Source organism: Paroedura picta, chromosome 3 (genome assembly GCF_049243985.1).
Source record: "Paroedura picta isolate Pp20150507F chromosome 3, Ppicta_v3.0, whole genome shotgun sequence".
Taxonomy (NCBI): Eukaryota; Metazoa; Chordata; class Lepidosauria; order Squamata; family Gekkonidae; genus Paroedura; species Paroedura picta.
The window spans coordinates 36356592-36370176 of record NC_135371.1 but is presented as its reverse complement, the minus strand read 5'-3'; the positions used below and the strand labels follow the sequence as shown (position 1 = coordinate 36370176).

The 13585-nt window shown below is 41.2% G+C and overlaps 1 protein-coding gene across 4 annotated transcripts in view; it reads right to left on the bottom strand.

The window, feature by feature from the left end:
• IFT122 (intraflagellar transport 122) overlaps nucleotides 1–13585 on the bottom strand; it is a 71830-nt gene that overhangs the window by 41043 nt on the left and 17202 nt on the right. For all 4 annotated transcript variants that reach the window (XM_077325295.1, XM_077325296.1, XM_077325298.1 and 1 more), the window contains 5 exons: nucleotides 13024–13161; nucleotides 11114–11278; nucleotides 9366–9563; nucleotides 6425–6565; nucleotides 2154–2207 (listed from right to left, as the gene is read on the bottom strand). In XM_077325295.1, coding sequence (XP_077181410.1) covers nucleotides 2154–2207; nucleotides 6425–6565; nucleotides 9366–9563; nucleotides 11114–11278; nucleotides 13024–13161 — 696 coding nt within the window. The remainder of the gene's footprint in view (nucleotides 1–2153; nucleotides 2208–6424; nucleotides 6566–9365; nucleotides 9564–11113; nucleotides 11279–13023; nucleotides 13162–13585) is intronic.

The window sequence follows — 13585 nt, the reverse complement described above, 5'->3', positions numbered from 1 at the left end:
ATGTCCTGTTTGTGGGCTTCCTGGATCCATTTGGGAAACAGGATGCTAAACTGCATGATGTCAGAATCCTCAAGGTACATCTGCCATGCTTTGTGATGTTTGATCTGTGATGTTCCCCGAATATCGGTCTTGATACCACAAGATTGCATCCTGCTGTTTAGTTTATAGCAAACTTTCTTACATTATTCCCCCTCCCCTTTCCTCTTCTTCCACATCTCTGGTTCTCCCCTTTGTAGTTTAGGTTATCGGGGATGTTGAGTCTAGCTGTGAAATGCAGTTAGCTATATTCCAAAGGGTGGGGGTGGGGGGGCAAAATGAGTGTCACTGGATTATATACTCTGTCCATGGACAAAGGACCTCCGTTCTGTCTATGCATGTGTAACAGATGTCTTCATTCTTAATAAAGACACTTTCTTATTCAGAAGTTTGCCTTATTGGGAAAATGAGCACTCTGACACATGAACACTTGGGCACAACATATTTTTCCCTTTGGTCACTGCGATCCACATGTGCTTGCAAGTATTCTACTAGGATCTCAATCCCTAGGCTTCTAGGGCTTGATTTAGACTGGGACTGTAGGCATAAGAAAATCAGCCCCCCCCCCTCCGTTTTTCTCATCTGAAAGAGCTAAGGGAGCTCTATATGCCCTGCTAGGGGTTCCATGTTTACTGAAGAGTATACAATTAGAACTCCCCCAGGGACACTTCAGAAAACAGCATGAAGGTACAAGTATATGTATCTTCTTGGCACCGTCCTGAGGAAAATCGGGAATCGATAAACTTGGAAACTGAATTACCAACATGGGATTCTAGCTGTAAACCTGAATGTGCTAATGTCAGCTCAAGACCTTATCTTATTTATTACATTTGTATACCGCCCTCCCTAAAGGCTGAAGATTAATACACAAGGAGGCAACTGAATGGAAAAGTCTTAATGTCCATGTGACCCTGCTTCCATTCTTTCCCCTGAATTTACCTATAGTTGCCAGGTGGCCTGTAAAAATTGTCCCTTTAATACAAGCTAATGTTTTGAAATGGGCAGTTGAAACTTTTCAAGGCATGGAGGTCCATAACATCACCTGGTCAGTAACATCCTATTTGTTTTTGTTTTTCTAGGCAATCAGCAGCCCTAGATGTACAATGAGCAAGATTATTTTGGCTTAAACAAATCGGCCTTCTATTATTAAAGGAAGTCAACTCTAAAATGTAGGCGTCAGCAAAATTAATGGAAAGGAAAGCCCAGGCAACCATTTCCACACCTTAAAGCCAGCTGTCCCATCCGAAAGCACTTGCAATTCATTTCCAGCCACCACAACAGGCACAGGGGAAGACCATGCGCAACAACCAGGCAGCGGATGGACTGATTTGATAGTCCAAAGAGCCCTCTTAGTCCATGCCAGTTCGTACGGAGAACTATTACAAAAGTGTGCCTTCTCACTTCCGATGCCATCCATGTCTGCAGCAAATTTGTTTTGGCACTGCGTCAGAACAAGAACATTTTTGCAGGAACGGGGCAGCAGAACGAAGATTGTGTCCCAAGACAAGAACCCCAATTAATATCTGCATTCGACTTTTCATTGCAGATCCACATGCTTTTCATTACTATAATATCCTACAGAAAGGTCAGCCTGGTGACAAATTTATTTTTCCTTGAGATTCTTCACAGTAATTATTCTTTAATTAAAAAATCTATCAGCTCATGGGCTAGGCATTTGAACAGGTTGAGAGCACAACATGAAAGCGGCAAGCCCCAAATTTCACTCCCAGCTGTCACTGATTTGTCATGTGACCTTGGGCCAGCCATATTACCTCTGTGCCAGCCCCTCAGCCTGCAAAGTGGAGATAAAAATAATTACCCATCTCAAGAGGATGAGGTAAGACTTAATTAATTCCTATTTATAAAATACTTTGAAAGAAGCCATAGGAAATCTACAGCATTATAACTGTTATAATTGAATATTCAAGGAGTTTCCCATTCTTCATTAAGTTTCTGCCATCAGAAGTCAATATGTATCAGCCATCACTGCTAAATCAAAACACTCAGCATTTTTCACTCTAAGTAGATTCATTGTCACTTTAACATGCAACCATCTGAATTCTGCAAATGGTTTTGTCTTAAATTCATGCTTTCTATTTAATATTTTCCCCCTTTACCTCAATGTTGCTGATCAGTTCAAGATACCGAAGATCTCGCACTCTGGTGAAAGCCTGTTGAAGAAAAGATACGTACAGATAAATAAATATGCCTGTATATTTTAGTCAACAGGCACTGAAGCACTGTTAATGACTATCTACGTCTAATAAAAAAATGAGTGCACGCAAGAAGCAAATTGATAAAAATGAGCACAAGAAAGAGGCAAAATGAGATTCAAACCACATCTGTGTGTGTGTGTAAAATTCATTTAGCCTAAAGTTATGGCAGGTACATTAAATAAATGCAGCTCTGCAATAACCTTCAGCACACATGTTTAGGCACTAGATTAATTTAAGCAGAGGATAAATCTTTGTGGTTTATATAGCATCCAGCCTGATTGAGAACTGCATCCCTGAGCATCAGAATTACTCTGCCCCCTTGAGACAACTGATTTATGTTCATTCAGTTTGACAATAAGTGACACACTGAACTGCCTTAGTCATCGTCCATGATGGCAAGTGGTTACCAGGACATCTGGCATAATCAACTGCCCACAGCAATCTGGTATCATATATATTTGAGCATGCTACCATGTTAGATCCGCGTAGAATAATCTAACGCCTAGAGGGGGGTGGGGATCAAAAACCAAACTGGAACCAGAATCCGATAATGTCAAAAGCCACTAATCTGCTTTGTATTTTGAATGTAGAAGGGCTGCATTTAAAATGTGTGTGTGCATGCAGAAAGATAACTTCTCTTCTGCGGGGGAGAACAATATCCGATTCCTCCACTATTCCTCCTGTGTGTTCAGTGTCCTGATTGGGGGTGGGGCATCAGCAAGAAGGTGGAGATATCTAAACTGGTCCCATTAATATCTCCATAGGTACAAGTCATACCTACTGTAGGTCTTCTGGATTCGATAATTAAGTACATTCTATCATTATAGAATGATAAAAGGCTCAACACTCATGTTGGATGCATTACTACAAATCAATGGAGTTTCCTTTTGTGTTATTCTCCAGTATACTTCGGTCTAAGTGCAGTAAAAGCTCTGTTATCCAAGACTTGATTAACCAGAATGCTCACTTAACCGGCATCCCCTAGAGGCAAGTTCCTCTCCCCCACTTGGCTACCACCCCCCTGCTTCTTCATTCCAACCTGTCATTGCTCAGCATAAGGCTTCCGCTGCTTGCTGGGCTTCAGACAGCCAGTACTGCCAGCTGATGACACCCTCTGGCACCTCTTTCCACCTCAACCTTGCTGTGAGCTGCTAGGAGCCTGCTTTGCCATAGGCCTCCTGGGCAGCTGACTGGCCTGCCTGCTTATTGCACAGAATAACTCCTTAGGAAAAGATAGGGGTGCCACCAGATTGTGTGTGTGTGTGTGTGCGCATACGCGATCACCATGGTATTCCCAATGGGGCAGGGTTTGGGTGGAATGGAGTGGAGCAATCAGCTTGAGTTTTATTAAGCAGCAATACACATTCCCCGAGAGTGCTGGGGAGCAAAGCTTTTATTTTACCATGTGAAAGAACTACACATTCCCCACACTTTCTGCTGCAACAGCCAATCAGCCAAACACACACCCCTTCTAAATCATGAGCCATTAGCATTTTGGCTCAGGGGAGGAATGGTAAAAACTTTAATGTCCCAACCGCCATGCCCAGTTCTCAGATTTGGCTCCTTTGATCCACAGCCGTGTGTTTACAAGGCTGAAACTTTTGGCACACTTGCTATATTCTACTGAAGTAGGTGAATGTATTCCAACTAAATTCACTTAAGATCAGGGGGGCAAAAGGGGTTTTCTATAATTGGCTCTCTAGTGAAATATATTCTCAGCAAATCAACCACCACATTGCAGAGAGAAGCACACAGAGAATGAAACAAGGGCGAGAAAAGCCAGCAGCGCACTGTTTGCGCATTGATGCATTTTCCCAGCTGGCTGGGGCAAGGTGTGCAATTTTCAGCCACAATCATCCATATTCCAATGGATTGGGGTTAACTACCTCCTTCTCAAATCACTGCTCACGAAATCCGCCTATTAAGTACTGATGATCCACCTAATTTTAGACTAATTTATAACCTGGCCTTTTCAGAAAGTAATTACGTGATAGCAGAGAAAAAACTAGGCTTCCTCAACACCGTGTCTTTCATCAATTTATTGCAATCTGGCTTCAAATGCAGAACTTGATCAGAGTTAACACGGGTAACCCTGGAGGAAAATCTCCTTCCAGAGTGCAAGCGGGGCAACTCTGCCTTGCTGGTCCTTCTAGACCTCTCAGCAACTTCCAACACTGAGAAAAGCCACTGTATTTCCCCTGCATGCAACTTTCTTACCGGAAATCCATGTGATGGGTTTTGCCTAGGAGAGACCTCTGCACTGTCTCCTTATTTGGACCGTCACCCATGATTTTATTCCCTTGAGGGCAGCCTCTTATAATGTGGGACACATAAATGAACAAATGACCCTTTGTTAAACCCCCAGATCCCAAAGCTAGCACAACTAAAGGGGAAGCTCAAAATAATAAATCAATCACAGTTATTTACGTGCTTGAAATCTGTTAAAATCAATATTTTAAAAATCCTTTGTGTACATAACTTTTTGGATGCTGTTTATGCTGGGACAGCATAAGCTAAACAAGTGTCTCATGTTCTAGAAAGCTGCCTGAGTCCACATTCATCTTCTCTGATACCTATGTAGGGGGCATCACTTAATAGTTTCAAAGCCAGGAAAAAAATCACACTGCCTTAAATTGCATATGAAATTTCACACAATATATTAATTCCAGGGCCTTAAGTATCCTACAGGTATCAGGATTTATATGTTTTGTGGACTCTTTTTTGCAAATTGGTGCAAATGTACTCCATAAAATGCCTATACAGTGCACAGTATAAAATAAAGATTTTTGCCACTTCCCCTTTTCTGCCTTTCAGAGGGAACACCTTTGATTGTGCTCCCTATTCAGAATCCACTCTGAAGGATTGGGAACACTTGGCAACAATATGGAACACAAGGTGAGAAGGGGAGGGGGAATCAACAGAATTTATTATCTCCTTCTTACAACACTTCCTCTGGTGTTTAGGTCCAACCCACGTATTTTATTTCCTCTTGTACATCTAACATAGTTTTGTATTTAAGAGAATATTGAGGCAAAATTTCCATACCCAACACACACAAAACAATTTTTCACTAATAGGATGTTGTCCAGGAGAAAGACAGATATCTTTTCCTATAGAACTGAAAACACCATTTAGCTACTATTGCTACCTCAGATTTAACTTCAAAACGGGAACACGGCTGGGGGGGGAAAAGGTTTTTACCGAGGCCTTGAAAGAGAGACTTCAAAGATACTCTTAGACAAAAAAAAAAAGAGGGAAAAAGTACAAGTAAGTTGATTTAGAATCCCAAAGCTGAACCCATGAGGGGAGAGGGACTAGAAATGTCCCTCTCCCCCAATGGGAAGACGTGTGCACCAGGAGAGATGCACATGAGGAAAATGACACTTGAAACTATATTTGTGTATCCCGTTCCTGTGGGAGAACATGCAAAGGAGATGCCCCAAACTATTCTGAGGCAGATGAGATTAGAAAATGAATACAAAGTCTACATTCAAAGTCAGTGGGGTTCATACTGAAGAGGAAAGTAGCAAACAAAAAATAAAAAGGGGATTCGTTATATATTAGCAAAACAAATCTTTAGTGCCACACTGTGGCAAACATAGGCAGTACAAGACTATAATGGAATATTTTTAGTAGCTGTGTTGGTTGGCAGTAGAGTCCACTAGCACCTCAGAGAGGAACATGATTTTTAGGGTGCAAGCTTTTGAGAGTCAAAGCTCCCCTCACCAAACACCTGATAAAGGGAGCTTTCACTCTCAAAAGCTAATCCCCCGAAAATCTTCTTGGTCTCTAAGGTGTTGCTGAACTCAAACCTAAGAGGATATTTTCCCTCATAGTGAAAGCATTATTCTGATTTCATTATCTAGTAATTATCTCTGCTATGAAATGTTATTAAGAGAGTCCATTTGCCTTTTAGATACCAAGGAATTAAAAACAAAACCACGTTGTAACTCCTCAAGCTGATAAATTAGCTATGCTGCAATAATCAGAAATGGACACACAGGAGAACATATTACAATGTTTTGCCAACTCTGATACATTTTGAGAGAATTCTTAACATTTAAAAATGTACAGCACTCAGATCCTAGCGACAACTGGAACATTCTTGTACCAATTGGCCTTGACCATATTCATAATAAACCACAAAAGAGAGATGAACTAAAGTGCTTTACCTTCTTTGCTGTTTCAAATTCAAGTCCTTCTAAAGCTTCCATAGCCAGTTCTTTCCAGTCTGCATCAGTTACTCCTAAACAAGCAATCTGATAGGCTTCTTTGAACATTTTTCTTTCCAGGTATTGATACATGGGTGCCGACTGTAAGTTTTCATTTGAAACAAAGTTCAGCATCAAGACATCAGTGACTTTTTCTAAATCACATAGGCAAAATTACTTGCTGTCCTATAAACATTGTTAAAACAATGGACTGGATCTTACCAGTTTTTCTGTTGATGCAAAGGGGGGGAGCAATCTCAACCAATTCTCCTTCTCACTGCAGCCCCATCCCATATGGTTGTCTATGTGGGTCCCATGACCCCAGCATAGCCTTAAGGGGATCTTTTCTCGCTCTTGGAACAGCAGGGAAGTCAGCAGGATCTAACTCAGCCTAAATAAAATGCCTAACCTACAACCAAAATTATGGAGCTGGAACCTAAGTACTGGAAAAGGATTCAAAACGCAGCTGCTGTCTATATTATATCGCTTCCAAAAAGACACTCATTGCAATGCTCATCCCCATCCTGGCATAATCAAACATATAAAGGGACCATCTTAAAACAGGACCAAAGCTGGTCATAGTGTAGGCCCTTTCCCAAGGAACTCAAAACAGATATTTGGCACATGCTTTCTCTGGTGGGAAATCTGCAAGTGTGGTGCAGCACAGGGAGTGTCAGATTAGGACAAGAAGACCCCTAGGCTTAACCCCCACTCAGACATGAAGCTCCCTGGATGTCCTTGGGTCACTCTCTCTCCACTTAACCTACCTCACAGGGTTACAAGAATAAAATGGAAGAGGAAACACCATGCATGTCACCCTGAACTCCTTGGAGGAAAACACAGGATAAAACATGTGCCAGACAGAGCTAAACACAAATAAACCTCGGCTTTTTCTCTGGTGGTCATCTCAACTGCACCTCCCCAGTATGACAACTTAATTATATTGTTCAAAACACAACATGTCATATATACATCTCTTCCCATACACATGTATTTATTTTGAAGGAGACCTCTATGTGGGTTTAATGAGTGCCAGATGGTGATCTTATTGCTACCCATGTCCACCAGACAGCCTTCCTGATAACCAATCCCAAATGGGATTTTATAGTTCTTGACACAGCGTTGACTGCATTTATTATCTGAAAAATCTATTATATTTGTTCATTTCTTTTCTGTGTCACACTTTACACAAGTCTTTGAGAAAATTTATTTTGTGATTCAATGTATCAAGCTCATTCTGACGTATAATTCTCCCCTCTAAGGACTGTGGAATGCCCCTTAGTTTTGTCTGCTTTCTCTCAAGTTTTTATTTCAAATAGTGAACACCACTGGATCCAAGCCAAACGTTGCTATAGCACTACGTATTACATCCTTTCTGTTTGGCCACTTTTGCTTCGTTTAAATAAATGCTAGTGGGAAATATAAAAACTTGTAAGCCTTAAAAACTTAAACATCTCTCTTTGTCTGCAGAATAGCATTTCCCAGAGACCTTTTGATCATGCAAATTTAAGAGAGCTGAATTTCACCCTTGGTTCCATATTCCTTATGCTAATGTTAGTTGTGAATATACACGGAAAATTAATCAAGAATCAAGTCCAAATCTGAATTCCACCCCTTTTCTTTTCAAGCATGAAAGGAAGGTATCATTAATACAAACTCAGGGTTCCCTAGAAATCAATAATTATTAGTATTACGCTTGGAAAATTTCACAATTCACCAAGCACCATATTCACTACTTTAGTTGGTCCTTTTTTAGTTATTACTATCAAGACAGTTTTATTAAGAACACCTGCTTGATAGGGACAAACCACTCTGACTGTTTGCCCCATCAAAGCATTAGACTGGCTACAATAAACTCTACTAGAGGTGAAAGAGGATATCCCCTTTGACCACCAAAAAGGCTATTCTGGGGATCACAGTATCTGCATGGACAAAAGCAATGTGGGATGGAGACTCTAATGGAGAGGACAGGATAAGACTGAGATAAAACAACAATATTCTGGATCCAACCCATTGTTCATGGCTTAGTCTTAGTGCACTACTACAGTCTTGGCCCATCTACACAGCTTCCCAATTTGCTTCCAAGCCCAATTCAAGGTGCTGGCATTGCCCTTTAAAGCCCTATATAAATTGGGACCACCAGCATACCTACTTCCATATTATTATTTATTTGTCATATGGCACATGTGTAATATAGCCAGGAGATCCTAAAATTGTTTGGCAGTTAGGCAAAAGATGTTCGGAGGTGGTCTGTCACTGCCCAACCCCACATCATGACCCTGGTATCCCTTGGAGGTTGCCCTTTCAAGTACTAGCCAGGGCCAACCCTGCTTAGCTTCTGAGATCTGACAGGACTGGACTCACATGGGCTATCCCAGTCATATGAACCTACCTGACTATCAAGGTTATCTTCCAAGATCCAGTTCAGGTGGCCCTGCCTTCTGAGATGAGATGTGTACAACCTGAGAGAGGGCCATCGCAGCCATGCTATAAAAACTATGGAACTCTCCACAGAACTATTAGTCTGTCCCCTTTTGTCACTGTCTTCCACTAGCTGATGATTTTTTTTGTGTTGTCTGGCATTCCCTGAATGATCTTTCCTTCCTGCTCTATGTTTTCATTACTGTTTTATGTGCTTGTAATATAAATTTCAGTTTGGGTTTTTATGAAATTTTAATTTTTTTTCATTTTAACTCTTAGCTACTGTGGTTGCCCTAACTGAGCAAGAAGATGGGATACCAATCTTGTAAATCAAGACAAAACTGTGTAAATCATGAGGTGGGCCAAAAGAACATGGCAAATTAATTGAAACCTTTGGAGCATGCAGATCAGGTCCACACAAGGAACAATTAAAATAATTTTGACATCCAGCATTGCAATGAAATTCAATAAACGAGATTACCTGTGGGACTTCAACAGCAGTCATGGAAAAAACATGGAGGCAGAAAATTTTGGAACCGTTGTATCCCACCACAAAGCCCTGAAGTTTCTGCTGATGAACCGGAAAGCTGCTCGCTTTGATGTTGAGATATCCCCCTCCAGAGAAGCAAAGCATATCCTCACACTGTGTGTTCCAAGCCACACTATTAGCATTGGGTTCCTAATGGGCACATGGAAGAGATTATTGAGCTAATGTGCAATAAATAATTAACTGCATTGTTATAAGTAGTGGAGAGTCTTTATTTTGGCAAAGTGATTGTGTTGGAGTCAAAAGTACATGTGTGTATGGTTTATGCTGGTGTTTAGAAAGGCATAGCTCTTAATTAAATGCTTACTGAACAGTAATAAATTTGTTTGCCACGAACACAGCTTATTTGATACTTCCGCTTAAGCCTCAGTGAACTAATGGTAACTAGCCAGGGGATAAGTTCAAGAACTTATCCTTGGTATTTCTATAAGATTGCCACAGTAGTTTATCTGGTTACTGCCTACTTAGAACAATGATAAATTGTTCCCTAACAATATTCTTTTCAGTATTTGAATCTGGCATGAAAACGTCTTCTAAAACATATTTAGTTGTACACCTGCTTGGCCTAAGTGAAATATGTTACTAGTATACCAAATTTTTACTTTACATGAAGACTATAGACAGCAGTTGATCTGAATACTACAAGATTCCCCATTTCCCCTGGCACTTTCTACAACAGGCTAGTGCTGCTCTCAAAAGTAGAGTCAGATGCCTCTTCCCCAACTTCCAAATTTTAACCCAATTTTCCGCAACCCCTTGCTTATATAGCAATACTGAGCTCAGAGGAGGAAGTCAGCATAGACAGACCAGAGGCAGCACAAGCTGACAAACAAGAGGAGGAGGTGCAAATATGCCAAGATGTACAGCCAAGAGCTTGTACAGAGTCACCTCCATCCCCAGCTCTGATCCAGCAAATGAAAGCCAGCTGCCTGTTTCTAGCCCTCCAGGATCGCCTGCACCATTATATCCTGCTTGAAGGAGTCTCAAAGCAGCTTACAATCGCCTCCCCTTCCTCTCCCCACCACAAACACCCTGTGAGGTACGTGAGGCTGAGAGCTCTGACAGGACTGCTTGGTCAGAACAGCCCAAGGTCACCCAGCTGGCTGCATGTAGAGGTACCAGGAATCAAACCCAGCTTGTCAGATTAGAAGCTGCCCATCATACAAGAGGCAATGGTTCCTAATTTAATTTTACCTGGCTAAAGGTGTGTGTGCAAATGTTGAGTATACACATGTAGGCAACAGTGAATAAAGTCCATGTGCAAAAATTCACAAGTCACAATGAATGTGCATAGACAGGGCCAGAAGGCATAATCATATTCATCCCCATGAGCATTTGCTCTCTCTGGGCAATACCTTCTCAACAGTGCTCTATCTGGAATGTCAAATGATACTTACTCTCTGGTTTGTCATGTCTACAGCTAGATGCCAGTTCCCACCAGATGTCCAAGCCCTCCCACAGATCTTGGGAGAAGGTTCCTTTCCTGCTCATTTGGGAAGCCATTTTGGTTATCTTTTCTCCAGAACACAGGGCGACAAAGGAGCAGCCACGCCTTTTCACACTCCAGCAGGGAGGAAAGAATTATATACAGAACCAATTTACCTCACAGAACCCTTTGCAACCCTTGTGGGAAGGAAAACAATGGAGGGGGAGTGAGATTTTTTGTTGTTTATTCCACTCACTTGGAAAAGCAACTCTTTGGTGTTGATATCGTACACAAGGCAGGTGTCGTTTTCATCAACCACTGCCAGCTTGTTCCGGGACGCGCTCATGTCCAAACAGCGCACAGCTGAGGCCTGCTTCAGCAGCACAATCACAAAAGGGTTGTCCACAAATATCTTCAGAATCTGGTCACAGTTAAATTTTAGAAAGTTAGGTCATGGACTTATTAAAAACAGAACTACTGCCATTTGCTAACTTGATGCGCTAGAGCAGATGGATGCTTTAAGGAACGGAAGCCCAGTGAAGATGGCAAATTTAAAAGCAGTTTATGTGCTCTGCTCCCAATTACATCCCTGAAAACAATTACAAATAATATAAGTTAAAAAAAACAGGGTAAGGTGGTGATGATGAGAGGTGGCTCTGTAAAAACTAGGAGCAAATTTTAATTCCGTGTCTTCCCCTAAAGTATTGAACTGTGCCATTTCAAAAAACCCTGTGATGACTTGATCCAGGGAACTATTTTGTAGAATTTGCCCCACAAAACACACTTTCTATATAGTGCATCACTCGGTCTTACTGAAGCTTTTTCTTACAAGTTTCCTACACGTCATCTGTCATCAATCCCAATTTTCATGAAAGGAAAGCAGTTGCAAAGGGGGCTGCAGATTTACTTCAGAGAACCAAGTATTCTGAATATACATTTTTTTTGGTTCCTATTAAAAACAGAACCTGAAAGCCAATTTCCCAGTTATAGCAGCCAGAACAATAAGAAGGAAATGCAACCGATGGTGCCTTCATGCAAACTTGTGCCTGAACATCCAAGATCCTGCGTTGAGCAGGGAGTTAGACTAGATGGCCTGTATGGCCCCTTCCAACTCTATGATTCTATGATTACGATCTGTATGGGCAGCCCGGTTGACCCAGCCACCTTTTCTGTAGTGGCACCACAACTGAGGAATGATCTCAATAGTCACTATTTGCCTGGTGCCTTCTCTAAGTTGCATGTATTATATGAAACTGTTATGGTCTCAGGCGTTCAATCATTCTCCTCAACAACTGGCATCCGGTATTTTTGTTTTAAAATACTGACTGTTTCACATTGTTTGGGCTCTTTCCCACTTTTGCTTATTTTTAAAGTCTATCAGATCTGTTTCACTTTTATCCTGTCCTCCCTCCAAAGAGTTAGACTAAGCTCATTTAACCTTCGCACCAACTCCTGAGCGAGAGTGACTGCCTCAAGGTTGCCCAGTTGCCTTCATGGCTGAATGGGGATTTGAAACTGGCCCTCCCTAGTCCTATCTCAGTAAGCCAACACAGCCCTGATTGTAGTCTACCACACTTAACCATCTGGATTTTAAAAGATGTTGGCGGATGGTTCTATTATTCACTATTAGCCATGTCAGACTGATTGTCAATTGCTGGGGAACCATCAGCAGGGAAAGACTGTTGTTTGAAGACACTGCTTGGGAACTTTCTTTTGGCACCTGACTAATCATTGCAGGAAACAGGATACTGGAGTAAAAGGACCATTGATTTGATCCGGCAGGTTACTTCAATGTTTTTATTTGGGACTAAAACAGCAGTGCAATCCTATGCAAAGTTGCCCAGCTGAAGCACAATGAAATGAATGTGTTGCAATGGAGTACCTATGCTGACCAGGCAGTATAAAATTATGGTATTAAATTTATTTTAAAAATGTATTTGTATAAGATTTAGTTCTTTAATAAAGGTTCTTTTTGATAATTGTTTTAATGCCAATACTAAAAGAACCGATGGATGAAAAGTAGCAAAAATAATTATTTAAATAAAGAGGACAGTCCAATGTCATTTATATTTTGACTCAGACCCCAAGGCATGAAGTTTATTATCTCATTAACAGATACAAGTCAAAATATCTTCTACTACAAAGGACTTTACCATATAAGCTTACCTGGCCATTCTTTAAACCCACTAGAAGTCCTTCTCTGCCTGGAGGTCCACCAATGACTTTTATGTAACGAATAAGAGACTCCATTAGCCATTCTCTCTCTTTAACTCCACTGAATGAAAGGCACTGAAGTCTTTTCTCCTAAGAAGGGGGACGGATGGGAAGATATCATATTCTGGAAAAAGCAAGATCTCTTTGCCCAAGAGAGAGGCACATATAGGCAACTTTAATTCTTTGTGTCCATTGTATAGACATCCATTTGACTCCACACTTTCACTGGTTTACACAATAAAACATTGAAACTGATATCAAAGTTGTACCATAACCAACCCCCCCCCAAAAAAATCTGAAAGCATCTTATAGGATCCTTCACCACAAATAGTTAAAATCATACTTCATATACTAATGTCCTTGAGCAGGGTAGTCAACCTGTGGTCCTCCAGATGTTCATGGACTACAATTCCCATGAGCCCCTGCCAGCAAACAATGGCAGGGGCTCATGGGAATTGTAGTCCATGGACATCTGGAGGACCACAGGTTGACTACCCCTGTCCTAGAGTATATC